The following is a 25,184-nucleotide window of genomic DNA, read 5'->3' as shown; positions in this document are numbered from 1 at the left end:
TTACACGTACTGACGTAGAACTAGCCATGTTATTAAAAACAAAAATGCTATTTACAACCGGCCCGTGACCCAGGCTTCCTAGTTCAACGGCGAGGTTGGAGGCTTATACACAAAGCCACCATCATTTTTCTATTAGACATATTCTGCATTTTTCTTTCTCAAATCGAGTTTGATTGACTTCGAACCAAAATATGTTCAGTTAAATGAATAGACAATATCAATTAAAAAAAAAAGCACAAGATGGTCGAATTCATACCACTCGAGAAAGTTTGCAGATTCTCTCTGCCCATATCCATCTAATTTCCACAAACTGAGATACTCATTTTTTCGTTATTATTAGTTTTTTATGTAGACTTGTGGGTAATTATTTGAAGTATTTAGCATATGATGTTAAATTACTTCCTTCTTCTTATATTCCAATCCATTTCTTTTGTGTAGACTTGGGGATTTGCATGTTAGAAGAAACTTTTTGTATTTTGTGACAATAATGTGTTAATATGTTCTTTAAATGATGATATTGGTGAATGTTGAAGGTGGAGAAGCTTTTAAAGAGAAGAGAAGTGGCGAATGTGGTTTTGGATTTCTCTGTCAGAACTGTAACCAGACATACTCCACAGTTCTTGAGCCTACCAGATGGGGCATGGATTGAAGTTGGTGGTTTTGAATCTTCTGGAGAAGGAATCATAACAGGGTTTGCCGATACTAGCATTGATCCAAAACGCCCCAATTTGCTGATAACATTTCTAAATATCCATTTCCAGTTCCAGCTCACCTTTCTGGCATCTGCGAGGTTACTCGGGACTTTCCATCTGGTTCAGTCCAATGTTCCCGATTTCAATCCGATGAACCAAGTCACGCAGTCCTTCTTTCTCCCTTCTAGGTTTCAGTCCTTCTTCCTTTCACTCGCCAGCTTCAGTCTGATGGTCTTCTCGGTTTTCTTTTACTTCAAAAAAAAAAAATTCTGTTAGAGCAACGTCGTCCGGTTACACACGGTTCCGCAAGGGCAGTTGTACGTAGCAGAATTCTAGTAAAAAAGTGAAACTGGTAAAATAAAATCGAAACCACACAATGTCCCCGTGTTCAAGTCCTCTAGTGAAAACCCTAGCATAGCCCCCATTCTCCAGTGTCTTCTGTTTGGAGGTAGCGCAGCCCACCCTCATTGACAAATCGAAACTGACCACCGGAAATTTTATCTCAACCTCTGATCAGGAAAAGTCCTCCTCCACTATTGAGATTTCTAATTTATTTTTTATAATGTTAAGATTTCTCCCCCATTGTCTCTCCTACATCTCATTCCAAAGTGAAATCAACTGCTGCCTCATTCTCAATTTTTCATCTCCATCCATTGTCATACTTCTCCACAAACTACTTCAAAGAAGTTTTTGAGTTCTCTTGCTTCTTGGTGTAGTTTACATCTCAGCCGAAAATATATTTTTAACATGTTCAGGTATCTACATATGTCTCTCATCATACAACCATTCTACCCAAACATGATCATGTAAATTGTAATTGTCAAGTAGTGTTTAACAATTGTCTTCAAAGTCTCTTGTAGTCAAATAATCATAAATACAATTTTGTATCCTACTCTTGATGGCTTCATAATGCAAACGTGATGCAAATTTTTTGGCAACTTCTTCATAATGTGATATAGAAAAATATGTGTTATGGTGTCGGAAACACCGTAATAATAGCAATTTATATTGCCTTATTTTGATATGTTATTTTTGCCAAATGAGCTTGACCTTTTATGCAATTCAACCTAGATTGAAATAACCACATAAAGGTGTTCGCATCCTTACTTGATATTAAAATACAACAAAAAATAATTGATTGGCCATGGTGATTTGCTCCTACAAAAGGAGCGAATCGTATCTTATACGCATTGGTCAAGGAGGTTGTGTCGAATGTTATCACATCCCAAAATATTTATAAGTAGCCTTACTTTGGGCTACCTATGATATAGTACAATCGATCGTTCTTAAGCTGCATTCGGATAAAATACTTTTGTAGAGCTTTAGCACCACCTTCACCAAGTTGTAGTTGTCTCATCTTATCAAGATATTTTTGGTAATATTTTTTTTTTTTTGAATGTTAGGTTCTCATAATGACTAGCATGAACTACAAAATATTTTAAGACTTTTACACACCATTATACAAGCACTATTTCCTTCTTCCAACTATTTCTTCGCGGCTGGATCATCTTCCTATTGCATCAAAAAAATCTCATTTTTTCCGAACCTCTCAGTCAATCTTGGCCTAAGAATATTAGAAGCTGTTGATTTACGTACTTTGATGTACATAATCAGCAAAGTGCACAATAAATAATGACCATGTAATCTAGTGTTATAAACAAGATAGACTAGATAACATTTTGCTTTCCATTCCTTTCATATAAATAATATAGATTGGACAGATTGTTCAATGTAATAAAATACTATGCACAGATAAAAAAACTAGGCAATAAATTTCAACCTCTACCACCCAAAGCTTTCATGTGGACAAGTTTTGAAATTAAACAAGCAATTGACCCAACCATTAGCACTCCTAGACCAGTAATGGCAAGAGCAACCCTGAGAATATCTACAAAAGAGTATTTCAGTTGCAAAATGTATATAAGTTGACAGAAAATTATAAGTTGTTACAGAGTGGATGTGGATCTCAAAGACTATATATTGGAGGAAGAAGAACAAGGCAGGTTAGTTTTCGTCTTCGACCCTATACGAGCGTTTTAGAGTTGAAAGCCAGTCGATTTCATTCTTGACCCAAGGTATAACTCTATAAGTTCCAGTTACAGATTACCGGAAGCCTCCAAGCTTCTGATGGTAGAATATTGCTCTACCTTCAATCGAAGTTAGGAGAGAAGAGAATGCGGATGGGGATGGGGATTGCAAATCGGGTTATATCCAATTTGTTTTTTTGTTTTTGTCAGTACATAAAATTAGGGGTGTAAAAAAAAAAAGAAAACTCGGTAGAGCCGGACTAGACCGGACCGAACCGGTAGATTCGGTCTGGCTTGTAAGCAGTCTGGTGCATTACTGGTTCATAAGAATCGAAATCGATCATAAATCGGTGTGGTACCAGTTTTCAAAATATGAAAACCGATTTAAGCCAAACCGGACCGATATATAATTTTTGATATTATATTATATATTATATGTTAAATTGATAATTAATATAACATGAAATTCTAATTTTATTATTCAAGTTTATTAATCTTATAACATGTGATATAACATAAAATTAATCTTATAATTTTTAATATAACATTTTATATAACATATAAATTCTAGTCCTAAACATAAATATTAATATTAAGTTATTAATATAAATTTACTTTTGATATATATCAAAGATAAATACATTTTTGGCATAATAAATTATAATATATATTTATATTCTTTTTGTAAATACACTTTTACACATTTGATCATATATACTCATATAAACAGTCTAGAACTTATATAGATTATAGTTAAATCCAATATTATATTAATATGCGTTAATTATTATAAAATAATGTATTTATACTATTCGCATAAAAATATATCTGCAAGTGCACATAATCGTAACAAGTAGCAAAGTGTTTTAAAGAAAACGGTTATCGAACCCATATGGAATAATTATGTTATTGAATATTGAAATAGACTAAATTAATTACTATTTGGACAATTGAAGTTTGAATAATGGTTTATCTAAATTAAACTGAAGAAAAGAATATTAAAATTAAGATTTTAAAAATAATAAAAATAGATATAGAGCGTTTGACTGCACCTAGCAAATCCCACACAATTTATTCTTTCTTGCTATATAATCTCAATTATCCTAAGTTGATGATAAAAATCCTTTAACTATTTAATATTTTCTCTCGAACAATACCAAAAATATCTCCAACTAATAATTCTATATCTTTATGTGAATTTAACTAATTGCAGACTCATTAAGTTCTTTAGATTTTTCTTAAAAATCACACTAGTCGCGGTAACACATCTCTTCTTTCGCTCAATTAATGGGGTTTAATCCTAGAGTTTTAATCACAAATTACCTCTCGGTCTCATTGTGATTCAATAGATTGAACAATAGTTAGCTAGAAAATTACAAACATTAAGAACAAGAAATAAACACTCAATTATGGAAATATTGAAAATAAAATAAGTTGGAATATAAACTGTGTGTTTAATGCTAGGCTACATCAAAACTCTAGAAAATAAAATTAGTTCATAATGGAATTGAAAGGAAAAAGAATAAAACTGGTGTTCTTCGTTGAAGTCGGTTGATGAATCATGCCCTCCAGTTCTGCCTTCTTGAAAGAACACTTTAAGAATAAATTCTGGAACTCTAAACTCATACTTAGACTCTAAAACATAAAACTAAGATTAAGAATCAAGACTGCCTATTCATCCCATAAAACGGGATTAAATAGATGTCAAAACTCAAATCCAGAAACAAAATAAATGCAGCTACAATCTAGCCTAAAAATCTAGAAAATAGTTTTTAAAGATAGATGTTAAGATAAAAGAAAATTGCCCCAAGAATATCAGAATTATCTAAAATGGAAGATTCTGTGATATGCGGCTTGAATTGTGGAGTTCAGGAGGATTTGGTCGCCAATAGATTGATTGTGGAATTCGAAAAGGTCATACCGGGTAGATGCCGTGTGCACTGAATATAACTAGCAAGAAGGTTACAAATGAACGGGCGTGGAAGTCACAAAGACCACACGGCCCTCTCCTCGCCTACCGAGTGGACCGACACCTGACCGAGATGAAATACTCATCTCGCCTTTTCTAATTGGTACCCACGATGTCGTTTATGTTGGTCTTTTAAGTTGATCATTTAGACTAGTCGCTCAATTTAACCACCTAGAGCATTGTCGCCAAATCTTCGCGCCTTCTGGTCACGCCTTCTGGTCGCGAGTTTCTTCACCTACCGAGAGGTAAGTCTTCTCGCATTTGGGAGAGAGAAATCTCTTTGTTGCCCACGGGACAAGACTTCTCGTCCAAATCTCATCAACCCTCTTCAGATTTTGCTGCATCTCATCGGTCTAGATCCATAGTGTATTCTTTTGTATCAAAATGCTCTCTTTTTGCACTAAATCTTCTCATTCCTTCAAATCCAAGAAAATAAATAAAAATATGTTGAAATAAAATAAAATCAATAGTATTGAAAGGAAAATAACACTTTTCATAAATAAAAGAGTGATAAAAATTATATAAAAATAACACTTATCAAATACCCCCAAACTTAAGCTCTCGCCCTTGAGCAAAGAAGAAAAGAAAAGACAATTAAAACAAGCATTAGTTTGATTCATAAAATTTATTGCCTCAAAGATGTCTAAAGTCTGTAATTTAAAGGAATCATTCAATATCAATCAAGTCCAAAAGTTAATTCAAAACTCAATTCCACCGCATTTTCCATCCCCACATTCATGCATACCCATCATTCTCAATTCATCATTAGCTCCCGGATAGTTTTATGCAAACAATTAAATAAATAATAGATCTCTAAAAACTCCATAGGTTTGCTTTTCAAATCAGTCTCCACTAATGTAGAACAGAAACTATCACTAGGGATCAATAGGTCTTTATTAAGCTTGTAATGTAAGGCTAGGGTGAGGGCTACAAATAAAATGTAGGATTCAAACAAAACAAGAGAATTTAAGTTTGAACACTAACAAAATAAATAGAGCATTCTCACTTTTAACACAAATATCTCTTCTCAATCATTGTAAATCTCTCAACATACCTCTTTTTATTGCATTTTCAAATATCTCTCTTTTACCCCTTTATTCGGTGGGTCAGACATTTAAAAAAAAAATAATGTCATTTCCACCCAAACTTAAATATCACATTGTCCCTAATGGAAAAAAATGAAGAAAAATTAAAGCAAAGAATGAGAGAAGGTAAGAGATGCTTCCCTGATTTTTCTAGTCTTCCAATTGAATATTTTCCTTGAAGGTGTAGCCGTGTACTCCTTGGAGATCTCCTCGCCTCTTCGTTCATGCAAGATGAAATATAAAAAATATTAAGCAAAAAATAAAACTTAACAAAATAAAATAAAATAAAACTTGGGTTGCCTCCCTAAAACGCTTTATTTAAAATCTATAGCTAGACATTGTCCTCTCATCATTTATTACTGGCGAGATCGATGGAACACTTTTCTAAGTTAAAGGCTCCATCCATATAGGGTTGTAATCTCTGTCCATTAACTTTAAATGTGTCTTTTGTCTCGTGATGAACTTCAACCGCCCCATAGGGAAAGACACGAGTCACCACAAACGGTCCCGACCACTGAGAGAGCAAACTTTCCTGGGAAGAGTCGAAGTCTTGAGTTAAATAATAGAACTTTTTGCCCGACTTCAAATTCTCTTCTCAGAATATGCTTATTGTGCCATCTTTTCGTTTTATCTTTGTAAATCTGAGCATTCTCATAAGCATCATTGTGGAACTCATCCATCTTGTTGATCTGCAGTATTCTCTTCTCGCCAGTCACTTGTAAATCGAAGTTCAGTGTTCTTGTCATCCAATAGGCTTTGTGTTCTAGCTCCATGGGTAGATGGCAGACTTTTTCATAAACGAGCTGATAAGGTGACATCCCAATCTGTGTTTTGAATGCTGTCTGATAGGCCCATAGCGCATCATCTAACCTTCTCGCCCAGTCTGTCTGAGAGACACTCACGGTCTTCTTTAGTATGTGCTTCAACTCCCGATTAGACATCTCGACCTGGCCGCTCATTTGGGGATGGTTTGGTGTCACCACGTGATGGGTAACGCCATATTTAGTCAATAGCACTTTAAATTGGTGATTGCAAAAATTATTTCCGCCATCACTGATTATGGCCCTCAGCATGCTAAATCGGGAAAAAATGTTCTTCCATAAAATTCATTGCGATCCTCGCATCATTGGTTGGCAAGGCGACCGCTTCCACCCATTTCGAGGTATAATCTCTAGAAACTAAAATAAATTTGTTAGAATATTAGGATGGAAAATGACCCATGAAATCTATACCCCAAACATCAAATAATTCAATCACTAAAATATTGTTTAAAGGCATATCATGTTTCCTAAAAATGTTGCCAACCCTTTAACAATTATCACATAAATTAATAAAATTAAAAGAGTTTTTGAAAATAGTCGGCCAAGAAATGCTGCATTGTAAAACTCTCGCTGTTGTTTTGCTCTACCAAAGTGGCCGCCTGCTTCTAATGAATGGCAATGTTTGTATATGCTCTCCATCTCTTTATCAGGCACACATTTCCTGATTATCTGGTCCATGCAATGCCGGTATAGAAAAAGGTTCCTCCCAAAAATAATATTTCAAGTCAGAGAAGAACTTCTTCTTTTGTTGATATGTCATCTCGGCCGATAAAATTTTAGACACCAAATAATTTACCATGTCGACATACCATGGAACAACTTGTATAGCCATGAATTGCTCGTCCGGGAATGTCTCATTAATTGAAAAATTCTCCTCGCAAGCTGCCTCTTTAAGCTCAAGGCGAGATAAGTGGTCGGCCACTACATTCTCGGTACCTTTCTTATCTCTTATTTCCAAATCGAACTCTTGTAGTAGCAGAATCCATCTTAACAGTCTTGATTTGGCATCCCTCTTCAACAACAAGTGTTTAAGAGCTGAGTGATTGGTGTAGACGACCACCGTTGAACCTATCAAATAAGAATGAAATTTTTCAAAGGCAAACACAACTGTTAACAATTCTTTTTTAATAGTAGCATAATTAAGTTGAGCTCCTTTTAAAGTCCGACTTGCATAATAAATAAGATGAAAAATTTTATCTTTTCTCTACTCTAAAGCAGCCCCTATAGCATAGTCGCTAGCATGACACATTAATTCAAAATGTAAATTTCAATTTGGTGATACAATGATAGGTGCTGAAATTAATTTCTTTTTCAATGTTTCAAAAGCATGCAAGCCTTTATCAAAAAATTCAATCCGAGTATCTTTAATCAACAGAGTGCAGAGAGGTTTATTAATTTGGAAAAAATCATTTATAAATTGATGATAGAACCCAACGTGACCCAAGAAGCTCCTTATGCCCTTCACATTGGTCAGTGGTGGGAGTTTGTCAATAACTTATATTTTTGCTCGGCCGACCTCAATTCCTTTGAAAAAAATGCAGTGGCTGAGCACTATTCCCTCCTTGACCATGTAGTCACATTTTTTCCAATTTAAAACAAGTTTTGACTTCTTGCATCTCTGCAAAACTAAAGATAAATTAGATAAGTAGTTATAAAAAAAGTGACCAAAAATTGAGAAGTCATCCATGAAGACTTCTAAAAATTTTTCCACCATATCCGAGAAGATGGACATCATGCATATTTGAAAATTAGCTGGTGCCTTGCAAAGACCAAAATGTATGCGCTTATATGCAAAAGTGCCGTAAGGACAGGTGAAAGTGGTATTCTCTAGATCCTCGAGTGTAATGACTATTTGATTGTAACCGAAATATCCATCTAGAAAACAGTAGTAGGCGTGGCCGGCGAGTCTTTCTAGCATTTGATCAATAAACGATAAGGGAAAATGATCTTTCTGAGTTACATCATTTAGTCTTTGATAGTTTATGCATACTCGCCATCCCCTGATCGTCCTTGTTGGTATGAGTTCATTGTTACCATTTTTTATCACGGTTATCCCTCCTTTCTTTGGGACGACTTGCACTGGACTTACCTATGCACTATCTGATATTGGATAAATAATCCCGACATCTAAAAGTTTCAATACTTCTTTATGCACTACTTTTTGCATTGATGGGTTCAATCTCCTCTAGGGTTGGACGATCGGTTTAAAATGATCCCCCATTAAAATCTTGTGCTGCAAATTGAATGACTAATTACTTTGATATCCGAGATGGTCCAACCCAAGGCCATATTGTGTTACTGCAAAACTCTCAACAACTTCTCTTCCTCTACATCACTCAAGGAACTGTTAATAGTGACTAGAAAAGTAGAGTCTTGTTCTAAGAAAGCGTACCTTAAATTTGATGGAAGCGGTTTGAGTTCAAGCTTGGGTGTCGTTAGTTGAGATGAGTTTAGTTCTTCCACTTTTGGTTTTATTGAAGGAGAAAGGGAAGATATAGCTTCCAAATATCTCTCACACTCTTTAACTTTTTCATCTTCAAATTTAATAGACGTAGAGTGAGTAGGACATACCTCAAATGGTTGCTTTGGAAATTTAGCTCTATAAGTCTCGTCGGCCTTGACCATATCTCGGTCACTTATTTGAAAACAAGAATGTATCTTGGACTGGAATTCCATATATTTAAACACGTCAAACGTGCCCTGCTCCTCGTCGACCCTCAAAATGAGTTTCCCTTTATGGACATTAATTAAAGTTCTCCCCGCCAGGAAAGGTCGGCCCAGTATCAAAGGAATCTACTCGTCCTCCTCCATATCAAGCACAATGAAGTCAACCGAGAAGATGAACTTATCAACTTTCACCAATACATCCTCAATGAGTCCTCTCGGGTATTTAATAGATCTGTCTGCCAACTGTAGATATATAGTGGTCGGCTTTGCTTCTCCAAGGCCTAATTTCGTGAAAACAAAGAGGCATTAGATTAATACTTGCCCCTAAGTCACATAAAGCTTTATCAAAATAGGAATTTCCTAGAGTGCAAGGGATCATGAAACTCCCTGGATCTTTCAACTTAGGCGATAGCTTCTTTTGTAAAATTGCACTGCTCTCCTCTATCAGCATCACAGTTTTATGCTCCTCCAACTTCCGCTTATTTGATAATATATCCTTAAAACATTTTGCATATTTAGGCATTTTCTTTAAAGCTTCAATGAGAGGAATATTAATATGCAGTTGTTTAAATATACTCAAAAATCTAGAAAACTGATTATCAATCTTATTTTTTCTTAATCTCTACGGAAATGAAATTGGTAGATCATAAATTGAAAGAGAATAAGTTTCAGAAATAAACTCCATGGATTTATTGGATTTTGAAGCTCCTTTATTCTCTTTAGTCTTCTTAGCTTGCTAATCGGTCACATCCTGATCAGTTTCTTTCACCTCGTACTCGGTTTCATTCTTCTTGGACTCCACATTTTCAGCAGTTTCTTCATCTCGCTCGGTATTTCCCGACTGTGGCTGGTCATATTTCCGTCCACTTCTCAACGTTATGGCTTTGACATGCTCTTTAGGATTGGTCATAGTGTTGTTCGGTAAAGTCCCTGTTGTCCTCTCAGTAAGCATGTTAGAGAGCTGACCGATTTGTGCCTCAAGATTGCAGATTGAAATCGAGTTGTTTTGGATCACCATATCAGTCTTTTGCATTGCCATATCAATCTTTTGCATGTACTGCATAAACATATCCTCAAGTGTTGGCTTCTTCTCTTGTTGTGGAAACTATTGAGGTGGTCTAGCCAGCACTTGGTTATTACTCCAAGAAAAATTAGAGTGAGTTTTTCATCTGGGATTAAACATGTTTGAATAATGATTATTTTGACATTGGGAATTGGACAAGAAATGGGCTTGTTCATGACTCGGTTGGACAAAAGGATTCCCCACTTGGCAATTTACACTTGAATGATTTCCTGCACAATTATCAGAAACAACATTAGTTTGAATAACATTAACGTTCATTTTACCTATTTGTTGGATATATTTGCCAATTGAGCCGCAATTGCGGACATAAAGTCATGCTTAACAACGCTGGCCGCCTTCTTTGGCATTGCTCTCTCTGCAGCCCACTGATAGTTGTTAGACGCCAACTCTTCCAAAAGTTCATATGCGGCTTCAAGGGTCTTACTCATTAGTGCTCCTCCTACAACTGCATCAACCATAGATCAATTTGTGGACTCCAAATAATTGTAAAACGTCTGTACTTGAAGCTAGGATGAGAGGTCATGATGTGGACACTTATGCAATACATCCTTGTATCTCTCTCATGCTTCATATAATGATTCACCCTCAAATTGGGTGAAGGTAATGATATCATTCCTTAACTTCGCTGTCTTGGTTGGAGGGAAATATTTTGCTAAAAACTTTTGTACCAATTGCTCCCAGGTGGTGGTGATGCCAGGCGGTAAAGAATTCAGCCAAGCTTTTGCTTTTTTCCTAAGTGAAAAAGGAAAATGTCTCAATCAAATTGCATCATCTGTTACTTCTTTGTGTTTAAAAGTATCACAAATTTCTAGAAAATTTGCAATATGGACGTTAGGATCCTTTTGTGACACTCATTCAAACTGGATGGTTTGTTGAATCATTTGAATGATGGCCGGCTTGATCTCGAAGTTATTAGCTTGTATAGTTGGCCGCCTTATACTGGACGTTGCCCCATTGACCGAGGGCATTACATAGTCTCTTAACACCTTGTGCTCCTGATCGGCTATATTAACTATGGAGGCAGCGACCTCTTTCCTTTTCTCTTTATTGATCCGATGTAATTTTCTTTTAATCTTGGGATCAAAACGTATATAGTCTAATGATTTTGATCGGCGCATGCACTTCTAATTCCTGAAAAGAAAAATAAATCAAACTGAAATCTAATTTAAACAAATAAAATAAAATCTAAAGTAGTAAAAATGTAACTGGTATCAATATCAATAACAAATAACTATTCCCCCGCAACGGTGCCCAAAACTTGTTTGCATAAAAATATATCTACAAGTGCACAGAATCGTAATCAGTAGTAAAGTGTTTTAAAGAAAATGGTTACCGAACCCACATGGAATAATGATGTTATTAAATATTGAATTAAATATGACTAAATTAATTACTATTTGAGAAGCTGAAATTTGAATATTGGTTTATCTAAATTAAACTGAATAAAAGAATATTAAAATTAAGATTCTAAAATAATAAGAATAGATCTAGAGCGTTTGACTTTACCTAGCAAATCCCACACAATTTATTCTTCCTTGTTATAAAATCCCAATTATCCCAAGTTGATGATAAAAATTCCTTAACTATTCAATATTTTTTCTCGAACAATACCAATAATATCTCCAACTAATAACTCCATATCTCTATGTGAATTTAACTAATTGGAGACTTATTAAGTTCTTTGGATTTTTCTTGAAAATCACACTACTCGCAGTAAAGCATATCTGATTTTGCTCAACTAATGGTGTTTAATTCTAGAGTTTAATCACAAATCACCTCTCGGTCTGGTTATGATTCCATAGATTGAACAATAGTTATCTATAAAATTACAAGATTTAAGAACAAGGAATAAACACTCAATCATGGAAATATTGAAAATAAAATAAGTTGGAATATAAATTGTGTGATCAATGCTAGGCTACATCAAAACTCTAGAAAATAGAATTAGTTCATAATGGAATTGGAAAGCAAAAGAATAAAACATGTGTTCTTCGTTGAAATCAGTTGATGAAGCATTCGGCTCGTCTTTGCCCTCCAGTGTCGCCTTTTCGAAAGAACACTTCAAGAATAAATTCTGAAACTCTAAACTCAGACTCAGACTCTAGAACATAAAACTAAGATTAAGAACCAAGACTCCATATTCATCTCACAAGACGAGATTAAATAGATGTCAAAACTCAAATCTGGAAACAAATAAATGTAGTTACAGTCTAGCCTAAAAATCTGAAAAATAGTTTCTAAAGATAGATGTTAACATAAAAGAAAATTATCTCAAGAAAATCGGAATTATCTAAAATGGAAGATTCAGTGATATGTGGCTTGAATTGCGGAGTTCGGAAGGATTTGGTCGCCAATAGATTGATTGCTGAATTTGGAAGGGTTCCATCGGGGGAGATGCCGTGTGCACTAAATATTAATGGCGGGAATGTCACAAATGAACGGTCGTGCATGTCACAAAGACCACACGGCCCTCTCCTCGCCTATCGAGTGGAACGACTCCCAACCGGGATGAAAGACTCCTCATCTTTTCTAGTTGTTGTCCACGATATCGTTTAAGTTGGTCTTTTAAGTTGGTTGTTTAGACTAGTTACCCAATCTAACCACCTAGAGCCTTATCGTCAAATCTTCGCGCCTTTTGGTTGCGAGTTTCCTCACATACTGAGAGGTAAGTCTTCTAGCCTTTGGGGGAGAGAAATCTATTTGCTACCTATGAGACAAGGCTTCTCGTTCAAATCTCATCGGCTCTCTTCATATCTCACTGTCTCTCATCAGTCTGGATTCGTATTGTCTTCTTTTGAACCAAAATGCTCTCATTTTGCTCTAAATCTTCTCATTCCTTCAAATCTAAGAAAATAAATAAAAATATGTAGAAATAAAATAAAATCAATAGTATTGAAGAGAATATAACACTTTTCATAAATAAAAGAGTGATAAAAATCACATAAAAATAATACTTATTAACTATAATATAAATAGACTAATATTTTAGTATATGTAAATATAATATTATTACTAACATAGATAATCCGTAAAATCGAAAAAACCAATCAAGACAAAAATCTAAAAAATCAAAAGTTTCAGCTTCAGTAATAAATCGAGAGAGCAACCTACAAACCATTTGCGTAGCACATGCACGTGTACACGTAAGATTTTTAATATTAAATTATTAAATGTGATTTCTTAAAAGGATATTAATTTTTATTTAAAATTTGTCGCTACCAGACTTGTTGATATGGCACAATTTAAGCATCTTGTTATTAGGGTTGTAATCGGGTTGTAATCTGGTTTTTAATTTGTTGAGTCAATTTTTTTTTTATTTCTAAATAAGATCTAATAATTAATAAATTATATAAATAAAAAATAAAAAATATAATATTAAATTTATACAACTAACAAATAGAACCTCTATTGAATAATAAGATTTTAAAATTTTATAAATAATTAATATTTAACTAGTTGATATTTATCCATAGTAATAATATATTATATACCTACATAAATTATTAATCCATACACATAATATGATAGCATATATTTATTTCATATATAATTCTTACATACTAGTATATAAAATTATTAAATCTTATCGACTAATTATTGTACAAATTATAAAATATAGTTATGAAATATATTTAATATATAGACATAAATAATTAGGCTAAATATTATATAATTAATTATAAAAGTATTATGCTTATATTATTAGCTAATACATACAAATATGTATATATATAGGTATATGTATATATTTATTAATATATGAATGAAGTTTAATCAAGTAAAGCTAATGAGTCGACTTGGGTATAAACGAGTAGGGCTTAACGAGTTTTAGCTGAGTTGAGTCAAGTTTTATCGGGTATGTGTCATTTACTAATTGAGCGGGGTTATCTGCTTTTACGGGCGAACATTTTTTTTTTTTTTTTCACGAGCCGAGCTCGATTAGAGTTTAACTGAGTAAGTATCGAGTGGATTATGGAACAAACTATTTCATTTATAGCCATACTTGTTATGTTAATTATTTAAATAAAAAAGCAATTAAAATATGCGACATTGGTTTGTGTGACTAAAAATAAAAAATGCAAAATGAAGAATAGCATGAACATTAATCTCAGCTTTGCCTTCAGAACTTGATCTAATTACCATCTTAGGCCTCCACTTCGATTTTATTTTTCTAATTTACTAGAGCTGTTATGGGTTTTTTTTTTTTTTATTTGTTGCTAGATAGTTAAAAAATCTTTTAATTTAAGACTAAAAATGGAAGAGATAATATAAATAGATGAGATGAGTTTTCAATATTTATTATTGTCCACCTAATATTTTTTTATGGCGTTTGATACTCAATAAATACTATATATATATATATATAAGTCTATTTTATTTGTTTTTCCTATTATTTTAAACTATCCACCGATATCATCTCTTCTTTCTTAATTTAAAAAGAAAACTTATTATATTAAAGAGATTTCCCTTCCCCAAAGATCATTTTTGCCTTATCTTTCATATCTAGAACTCTAACACTCTTATGCAATCACAATTCAAGATCTTAAACTTTCGTATTGATGATCTTTGTCTTTTCTCCTCTTTCTTTCTGTTTTACTCTTTTCTTATTAATGACTTGTTATGACCTAGTTTGGATACTGAGAATACCTTATTACTATTTATTATTTTATTATTATTTTTCATTACTATTCAATATTCTATCATTATTTTTTTACTACTATTCATAGAATACCTGAGAATACTTATACTAAAAAAAACTTGATTGATACTTGATAAAAGAAAAAGTGAACCCTATGAATTGAAATTTCCTCTACTAGAGAATTAAAAAAAAAAAAAATAGGAAAATAACTTGTGCAAGCCTAGAACTTGTAAATTTTGAGCAATTCATTTGACAAAAAGTGGGTCCCAACATGAAAAATTATATTATTTGTGGTCAAGTAAATGAAAAAAAAAAGATAAAAAAATTATTTTATCAATAATATTGTCTAAAAAATAGAATCCACAAATACTTGGATAGCTTACTATATATGGTTATCTCATAAAAAAGTAAGCGAATAAATAACCATAATTTTGGAAAACTCCCATTATTTGTATTTTGTAGGGGAAAAAAACAAGACCATAATTTCAAGACAGCACAAATGTCAAATACAACCACAAATCACTATCATAGACCCAAATTTTTTTGTAATATGGAATAAAAAAAGAAAAGAAAGCTCACTAATTATGTAGAAAGCATGAATATGATAGCCACTAAAAAACTAAATCAAAATTTTATATTAAAAATGAAATAAATGCACAAATCCAAAATCTTAATTCAACTTGTCTTTGTCTTGATAAGGACAATAAAGCATGGAATGGGCTTGGCCCTTGGAGCTGTTCTGTGTTCATCCTTCATTGCTTACAAAAATAAATAAAATAAAAAATAAATAAATAAAATTAAAGAGGTGAAAAGTTAGGAATTAAAAATTCTATAAGTTGATTTTTTCCATTATTATTATTATTATTGCAAATATAATTTTTTTAAAGTATTTTTTATATAAATTTTGTAAAATAATAAAAAATAAACAACGGAATACTAAAAAATAAAGAAACACAATTTTTTTTTTATAAAAAAAAAAAAACCTGATTTGTATAAATAATAAGAAACCAAGTATTAAAAGGGGGGAGTTGGTGGTTAAGAAATAAGAAGATGATGTAAGGCAGACGAGGACTACTACTGTGTCGGATGGCGATTGATTCCGCAATATTCCTTTGGTAAAAGAGACTTTTGCTTGATTACAGCTGTATTCACGATCCTTCTCTCTCTTCCTTTTCGTCTGTATTATTTATTTTGTCGTTTTATTACTCATATATCATATATTATATTTTTATTTATTTATTTTTAATTTTATTCTTACTAATTAAATAGAAAGTTTAACAGCTACAAATTTGTATTATTCGATTACCTAAAATCCGATTTCTAAATTGTTGAAGATTTATGATCATTAGGACTCGTTTAAATAGTAAGATAAGATGATTTTATATGTATTAAATAAAATATTATTATAATATTATTATTTTAATATTTAAAAAAATTAAATAATTTATTATATTTTATATAAAAATTTAAAAAAATTATAATAATAAAATAAAATAAAAAAAATTTAATCTTTCTGTATTCAAACGAGCCTAAAAGGCCAAGTGGGCGTATTTTATTGCCTAGGGAAGGTGCTTCCTCTTGTAGTCATATTTTTATTGTAAAAAATATTATCTTGAATTGTTGGATTAAATTATAATTTTCAATTTTAGAAGGCAACTAGGACTTTTAAAAAATATTAATAATGTTTTTGTTCAAATTTAAGAATTTGAAATAGAAGAGAGAAGGAAATAAAATAAAATCGATAATATTTATTAGATAAACAATAAATATTATCGAATTTGTTTTATGTTCCACTCGCTCTCCTAATTAAAATCAATAAAAAAAAAAGATTCTATTTCACTTAAAATTAATAAAAAATTTATTTATTTTATTTAGTTAAGAAACATGATGCTAAAAATATCCATATTTTATTTTTGAACGGTATTAATTTAACTTTTCAAGTGAAGTGCGGAGATCCCCTTCCCATCATTGTCAGCCTCTACTTCTACCTTCTAGTTCTCTGCACCAAAAAACTAATACAAATAAAGCATAATTCCCTTTAATTTCTCCGTCTAATCCGTGACAAATAATGCATGATCGGAAGAAAAGCGTAATATATTATTGTTTCTTCGGCTAGCGCGACGAGAGAAAGAGAGAAGCGATTTGGGATTGTCGTCGTGATCCGCGCAAGAGTGTACGTACTGTTCTTTTATTTTTCTCAGTCTCGGATGCAAGTCAAAGTTCATTATTGGGGAACAGAGAAAGGGTGAGCAGGATCTCATTCTCATTTCTCAAATGGTTGTTCTTGTGAAGAATCGGAGCTATGAATTCAACTGGGCATTTTTGAGGTGAAGATGGCTCTTGTTGTGTGATATATGTTCTTACTTTGGCTTGTTGTGTGATATATGTTCTTACTTTGGCTTGTTGTGCTATTTTCGCCGCACCTTTTTTTTTTTTTTCAAGTTCCTTTGTGGCATGACTTTCGTTGTGTCTATTTGTTCTTGGTTTTGTTTGTGCTCAAGTATCTTCTTTTGGTTGCAGTTTCATTTGTGGGTTACTCACTCCCTAGCTAAATTTGTTCTTTTTTCTGCATGGGGTAACTCCTCCGTTTGAATCAAAACCCTTGCTTGTTGTTTGCTTTTCCGCTTACCACACATGATGATTGGATTTTGAAGTATTTTGTACTCTTTTAGAGTACTAAGAAGTGCAGTTTGATTTTCCTAAAATCGTCGTTTCTGTTTGCTTGACGAGAACATGTAGGAAAAGGAAAGTCTGATCTTATTGTTATTGAGTCTTGGACCGGTAATCCTGAAAGCTAGATTCAACTGATCATTACCATATCGACTTTCTCAGTTGAGTTTCTCATGTTATACGACTCAAAAGAGCAAAGTAAAACTCTGAAGTTGAACAGTTTCAAAAAGAGAGTGCAATTAAGCAGAGGACTTTCATCATGCAAGGCTACTAGTTTTTTGCTATATACAAGGAAAATTATAAGAAGCCTCAGTCACTAGCCATCTGGAACAATGTATCGCATAGGAAAAAGTCGCATGTTTGCTTAATCCCCTTCTAAATAATTCAAAGAGATATTTGACCATAGAATAATATTGAAGCCAAAGTATACGACTCTTTTCTCGATGTTCTTAAGCCGATTCAGTGGAGAAGTTGGATTGAGAGGCTCTGACACTAACCCATTTGAATTTCTGCATTCTTATATTGATTAGGATACTTCTTGTAATTTGTTGTGTGGTTGAAATTTGTAATTAGGATATATGCTGACATGCTGGTTGTTGAGTGTAAATTGTCAGGAAATTCTGAAATTTTGCCAAAACCCATGTGGGCTTCTGAGTGCATACAAAATTTATATACTGATAAGAGTATATTTCAATACACAAATTGTGTAACCTGTTTCTCAATGAACTGACCACATATCAATAGTTGGGAAAAAAGTCTTCTCCCCTTTTGTCCTACTGGTGCTCATCACCTTTGTACTCCAAAAATCTCTGCTTTTATATAAGTTTCTATACAGGGTTGCTGGTTGCTTCTTGTTTATAACATGCTGCAAAAATATTGACTTATTCAAGCTTTGATTGAAATAGAACTATGGGAATAGAAAAATGAATCCACCAACAAGAGATGTGAATGTCTTCAGCAAGTGAAAGTCTTTTTCTTTACCATCAAGTCACTTGCCTCCTGATGTTGCAGGGTTCTTGAGCTATCGGAGAATAGATCTACAATGGAAAAGAATTTGTGACCTTAATGGATCCTCAGGCTTTTATTAGGTTGTCTATAGGCTCACTGGGATTGAGGATTCCTGGGGCAGCTTATAACTCGGTTGGAATTCGTGCACTCTCTTCTCCATGTTCATGTGAAATTCGTCTTCGAGGTTTTCCGGTACAGACAACATCAGTACCCTTAATAACCTCTGTTGAAGCTACCCCTGATTCTCACAGTATTGCCTCGAGCTTTTATCTTGAAGAATCTGATCTGAAGGCCTTGTTGGCACCTGGCTGTTTCCATGGCACGCATGCATCTTTAGAGATAGTTGTTTTTACAGGGTGGAAAGGGTCTCATTGTGGTGTAAGCATCAAGAGGCAGCAGATTGGGTCATTTAAACTGGAGGTTGGTCCTGAATGGTGTGAAGGGAGGCCTATAATCCTTTTCAATGGTTGGATAGGTATTGGCAAAAACAAGCAGGAGAGTGGAAAATCAGGACCAGAGCTTCATTTGAGAGTGAAACTGGACCCTGATCCAAGATACGTTTTCCAGTTTGAAGATGTGACTAGATTGAGTCCTCAAATAGTTCAGCTTCAAGGCTCCATTAAGCAGCCTATCTTCAGTTGCAAGTTTAGTCGAGACAGGTGATATGACAAGCGTGTTCTCTTCTATTTATTTCCATTAAATCGCTGCAACATGCTCTCTCTCTCTCTCTCTCTCTCTCTCTTTTATTGTCTGTTATATGAAATTAACCTATATCAGGATTGTTTATCCATAAAGTAAAAGGAAGAAAAGTAATAGACAATAAGTATTTAAGACCAATACCTTTTATCAATAATTATATATTTTTGTTAGATTAAATTATGAAATTTGATTGACACTTAAAACCTATGTCAAGATTGTTTATCCATATAGTAAAAGGAGGAGGAAAAGTAAAAGACAATAAGAATTTAAGATCAATACCTTACCAATAATTAAATATTCTTGTTAGAGTAAATTACACTTCCCTTCTAAACTAGCATCTTACTCTCTAACATGTCACCAAACCTTTTAAATCATTGCATATCATCCCTTGATTCAAAGTTTTGATTGGCCCCTTTTGTCCAAATCAACCATTGGCCCCGTTCATCCAAATCAACCGCTAAGTCAGACTAATATATGAAAACTAAGTCTTAATCACACAGTTCTATTCAAATAAATTATGCACGTGTTCCTCTAATTTAATGTCACCAAACCCACGCCAGTACATTGCTACCATAGTGATCTAGTGATGTCCCTGAAGATGAAGTTTGAGAACAGGGCAAAATTGAAGCTCCTCAAGATTCTTTGCCTACATCCGATACATTGATCATTTGATTGGCTTTGAAGGTAATGCTATAGTAGTTCCACTATCGGGTCTCCCGTGATCACCATCCTCTTGTCCCCCCCCAACAATCCTTTTCCTCTTCCTCCTTGTTGACTCATCACACAGTGTGAATGAAAAGTCAAAACACGAGATCCTTTCCATCTTAATGTCTCAATTATTGTCTTCATTTTGCAAATTTTGGTGCTTTCACCCATTCAATGCCAATATTCTCATTTCTTGGGCAGTCTGCACCCAGTTCTTTGACATAATATATCATTTCTAGGCCTGTTTGAATTGGGTTTGTTCCTGGTGTGTTTACACTTCCTAAAGATTTTGATACGGTGGTTGGGCTTTTGAGAGTGATTTAACTTGACATTTGGGAACTGGAGTTGAAGGAATGAGAAAAGGTGAGGGTTTGGAGTTTCTTGAGGATCACAGGGGTTCTTTAGTATTTCCACCATGGATATATACTGCAGTGCAGGTTGTGTGCTAGTTTTTGACAGAGATTGAGCTTTTCATATGAGAGATAATTTGGTCAGTTTACTTATTTTTTCCATTTGACTTAACAGTTGATTTAGATGGAAATGACAATCCAACAATTGAAAGTTTAGCGGCATATTTAAGAATGAGGTGATTATATTTACGTGGGCTAAAGGATAATTTCTCTCAGAATTAGGATGCGTAAGGTTCCTGATTTGTATGGTTTTGACAACATCATGTTGAGAAACTAGTCCACAAATTAAACCGTAACGGTATATGTAACTTTGAGTGGCATGCACTTTATGGATAGAAGTAACACAAAATCTTCTTTCTATGTCATATAATCTGCAAGAGAAATCAGTGATCTTTCATGAGGTTCCATTTGATTGCCAAAAGCTTTAAAAGAAGGAACTTATCCTGTTTCCCATCAATTAGCCATTTTTGTTGTAGTCATTGTATACTTCTTTCCCAACCCCACCCCCCAAAAAAGGGAAAAAAGTGATAATGCACTTTTAATTTTTCCTTGAGGAGTGTGTTGCAATCTGTGAAAGATATTGTACGCCAAAGACTTTAATATTTCCTTGATTCTGTTTCTCTGTTAGCCATGTTGTTCAGTAGGACGAACTGCTATTTGTCCCCCTTTTTTTAACAGGTCTAATGCATTGTCAGGGTACCCCAAGTGGACCCATTGAGCACTTACTGGTCAGGATCTACTGATAGTTCTGACCAAGAAATGGAGAGAAGAGAGAGGAAGGGTTGGAAGGTGAAGATACATGATCTCTCTGGTTCGGCTGTTGCAGCAGCATTCATAACAACTCCATTTGTGCCATCAACAGGTTGTGATTGGGTGGCCAGGTCCAACCCAGGAGCTTGGTTGATTGTTCGCCCAGATGTTTGCAGACCTGAGAGTTGGCAGCCATGGGGCAAGCTTGAGGCATGGCGTGAACGTGGCATCCGAGATTCTGTCTGCTGTCGATTTCGACTTATTTCCGATGACCAAGAGGGAGGGGAGCTTCTTATATCTGAGATTTTTATTAACGCTGAAAAGGGGGGTGAGTTTTTCATAGACACTGACAGACAAATGCGAGCAGCAGCAACTCCGATACCGAGCCCACAAAGCAGTGGAGACTTTGCAGCATTGGGTCCAGTTGTTGGTGGTTTTGTCATGAAATGCAGAGTGCAAGGGGAAGGGAAGAGAAGCAAGCCATTGGTACAATTGGCCTTGCGACATGTAACATGTGTGGAGGATGCTGCCATCTTTATGGCTCTTGCAGCAGCTGTTGATCTCAGCATTGAGGCATGCAGGCCCTTTCGTAGGAAGATCATGAGACGAACCCGCCATTCTTTATGATGTGGAAAATCGTCTTGATTAATTTCCAGAGACACAAAACAGCTGTACTTTATCTTTGTATTTATGTGGTCTTATGCATCTGCAAGGGATCCATGTTTAGTCCCTTGCTTGCACAAGTTGTTAGACTTGAGAGCATGGCAGTTATAGCCTGGAAGAGGGTAACGTGTCCTGGCAATGCTCTTGTAGCTATTATTCTAACTGCCATGACAGGACATGTTTCTTTGAATCCCAGAAGGTTATTTCGGGCCGAGCTGAGAATAAGCAATTCCACTAAACCAACCACCAGTCTTGCTGCATAAGAAAATATAAACTTGCGATGATACTCAATTGTAAAGTTAAACTTCTTGATGGTGAGCTCGATCTCATTTCTAAATGTAACGAGCATTCATTTATGGAATATCTAGGTTACGTTCATACAAAATGATTTTCACATAAGTAAACAAATCCTCCCATTTTTTGTATCTAATATTATTTGATGCATGGCATTGAAAATATCTTGATATTCGGATTGAAACTCTATATAAAATATCAGTCATTTTCTTTCATGAGATGCAAGATGAAGACAAATTTAAATGAAATTTGTGTTGCCTCCAACCATTAAATGAGATTTGGCAGTGATTGAAGTATCGAGATATGCAATACTGGGTTATATACTCCTCGTTCATGATAGTTAACATGCAACGTACCTAACATGTTTATAGCAATATAAATAAATTGCAGTGGAAAAATAACAAGGGCTTGATCAAATAACATGGTACCAAAACATAATCTACTATATCCCAAAACATCATATGTTTTTAACATTCATATAACAGTAGGGTCCCAAAATATGATCCTTCATAACCCTCAAAATATTGTCTTGTAACACCCGAGCCCAGCACTAAGCCCGCTTTCTAAAATTTTTGGATTTATACGTACGAAAAACCCACTTGGGATTAACGAGTATTTTTTTTTTATAGACCACGGGCCTGGAAATTATTATTTTTTATTTTGGCGGAATATGATTTTTCAATAGGTTTGATTATTAGGTTAAATATTTTAATGGACCAAGTGGATTTTCACCCATAAAATTTATGGGACAAGTATATTTTTTTTAGATTGAGTCGAGGCCCAAAACTTAGAAAAAAAGCTCATGTATTAATCCCATGCAAGATCCAAGATGTAGGCAAAATATTTTTAGGCTAAAGAGCCCTAGCCCGTGAAAACAATTCCAGACTCCACGACATGCAAGGTTTCACTTCCATTCCCACTGCATGCTTCAATCACGTACGTGTTCCACGGCTTGCCGATGCATGTCTTTCCTTCCTTCCCTCCCTAGGGTTTTTTTTATTCAATCCCCTATATATATATATATATGTGCGTCACAACCATCCCTCATGCATGAAGAAACCCCAAGCTGCCTTTGCCCTCTTTTCATGACCTCAGTCATCCAAACTCCTCAGAGCATCTACCCTCCATTGTGAACCACGGCAACCACCACAACCGAGAGCCAAACGTGCTGAAAACCACCCCTGCATTGACCCACACCACTGCAAGCCTCCAACGAACGCCACCATCCAACCACCCTGGAAGCCCCAACTCCTCCACGCACGACCAATGCAATACCCCTGTTTTAGCCACTATGTGAAACTCCCCAGCTCCATGCACATCATCTAGCAACGCTGACCAGCATGTCGAGGTCTCCCACGCACGTCGAAAGCCACCGAGCCACACTTTAAACCTCCACTACTCTGCCTTGCACCACTGTACCCTACACTTAGTTGCCCAATGTAAAAGCTCTGCCGCATGTATCATCGAAACACCCATGTTTTTGCATCTCAAAATAGAGTACCACTCAACCCATTTGGTGCCACCAGCCACGACAAGGGAAGTCCAACGACGCCAACGCCCAAGCACTCCATGATCTACTGCCGCCCTAACCACCTTGTCGTCGTCTCTTGCTGCCTCGGTGAGTATCTTGCACAGTATCCCTCTCACCGTGTTTCCTCTCTCTCTCATTACCCCTTATCTCTTTCATTGCTTAGCCGCCTATCATGCTGGCGTAACCAACCCAGCCGTCGCACCCAGACGCTTGCCACAGCTCGAAGCTTCTCTCAATAAGTCCTTCGCTACCCTTCACCCACAACGAAGCTGCCTTGTTTCTTGTATAGTAATAATGTTTTAGTTGTCCCCGAAAACTTAAGTAAAATATAGTAAACATTTGAGAATTAATTACAATTTTACCCTTTTAGTCCAAATGTATCTTGTGTGGGTGAATTAAGTAGGGGGGCATGTTTCCATAGGCCTCTGTCGTTTTCAAAAATAATATTAGTTATTAATGTTTTTAAAGAATTTAGATTTTATGTCTTAGTCGGAGATATTAAGTGAAAATGGATGTATTTGAGAAGTGATGATATTTTAGAGTTATGAGAAGTTTAGGTTTCGAGGAATTGCAATAGGTTAATTTAGTATTTCAAGTTGGAATATCGAAGTAGGTGTTTGATGATAAATTTACGGAAATTACGTGACTATCTTATAGATGACGATTGATTTTCATTTGGCATTGTTGTGAAAAAATTCAGAGAAGTTAAAAGGTCCAGGTAAGCGGGGTTCCTATGCTAGACTTTGCATAAAAATAAAATGGATTGAGGTCAATTTTGAAAATATGCATATTTTATTATGAAAAATTTTTTTGAAACGATCTCAATTATTTGTTTTACATTACTCATGAAATTTTGTATAAGAATAAAGTATTTTCTGGCATTATTGGTGCAGCCATGAGTTATTTTGACATTTTGTTTCTGAACTGTGCAAAAGAGAGCGAATATGAAATTTTGTGAATAAATTATATTTTTGTGATCTAATATGTTCTGTTATGAAGATGTTCTGTACTTTGATATGATATGATGTGATTTCTGAAAACCTCTAGCATGATATTCTGTTTCTATTTATGTTCCGCTCTGACCTTACCACGGGTGTAAAATCGTGGCCTCTGTTCGGGTTGGTACCAACTTTTCTGTTTCTGGTGCACCCACTTTGGAAGCAAAGTGGTTTTCTGTGTGGTCTTTCATGTGTACACACTTGGGACTCTAAAAATAATAAGAGAAGATTCACATTCTGTTTTTACTCGGTTGGCCGCTAGGGTTTGCACAACCCTACCACGGGGATTAAACATGGAATTCTATTATGATATGATGTGGTAGTTATGCTATGCCAAAGGAATTTTGAATAAGAATTTTTTTTTAACTTTCGCTATGATATTTTTGATAACATGTTCTGACTCTGCATTCTAAAAATAAAAAGTATTTTTGTTCAGCATTTTGAATTCTGTAAATACTCATGTTTGCATACT

General features: G+C 34.6%; 1 protein-coding gene, 1 non-coding gene and 1 pseudogene across 2 annotated transcripts; 2 read left to right on the top strand and 1 right to left on the bottom strand.

The window, feature by feature from the left end:
* Positions 1-6,122: 6,122 nt before the first annotated feature.
* Positions 6,123-9,784, bottom strand: LOC118344005 (annotated as a pseudogene).
* A 1,077-nt stretch (positions 9,785-10,861) lies between these two features.
* LOC118344102 lies at positions 10,862-10,968 on the top strand. Its single transcript, XR_004797867.1, has one exon. It is a non-coding gene; the product is annotated as a small nucleolar RNA R71 (small nucleolar RNA).
* A 5,974-nt stretch (positions 10,969-16,942) lies between these two features.
* LOC108989028 lies at positions 16,943-22,132 on the top strand. The gene is made up of 3 exons (XM_018962470.2): positions 16,943-17,311; positions 18,666-19,321; positions 21,172-22,132. Exons 2-3 carry the CDS (start codon positions 18,720-18,722, stop codon positions 21,851-21,853), a joined length of 1,284 nt encoding a protein of 427 aa, XP_018818015.2. The 5' UTR covers positions 16,943-17,311; positions 18,666-18,719; the 3' UTR covers positions 21,854-22,132.
* Positions 22,133-25,184: the final 3,052 nt, after the last annotated feature.

The sequence above is a fragment of the Juglans regia genome, chromosome 12 (assembly GCF_001411555.2).
Source record: "Juglans regia cultivar Chandler chromosome 12, Walnut 2.0, whole genome shotgun sequence".
Taxonomy (NCBI): domain Eukaryota; kingdom Viridiplantae; phylum Streptophyta; class Magnoliopsida; order Fagales; family Juglandaceae; genus Juglans; species Juglans regia.
Note: the sequence above shows the minus strand (reverse complement) of the source record. Positions and strands in the feature narration are given on the sequence as shown.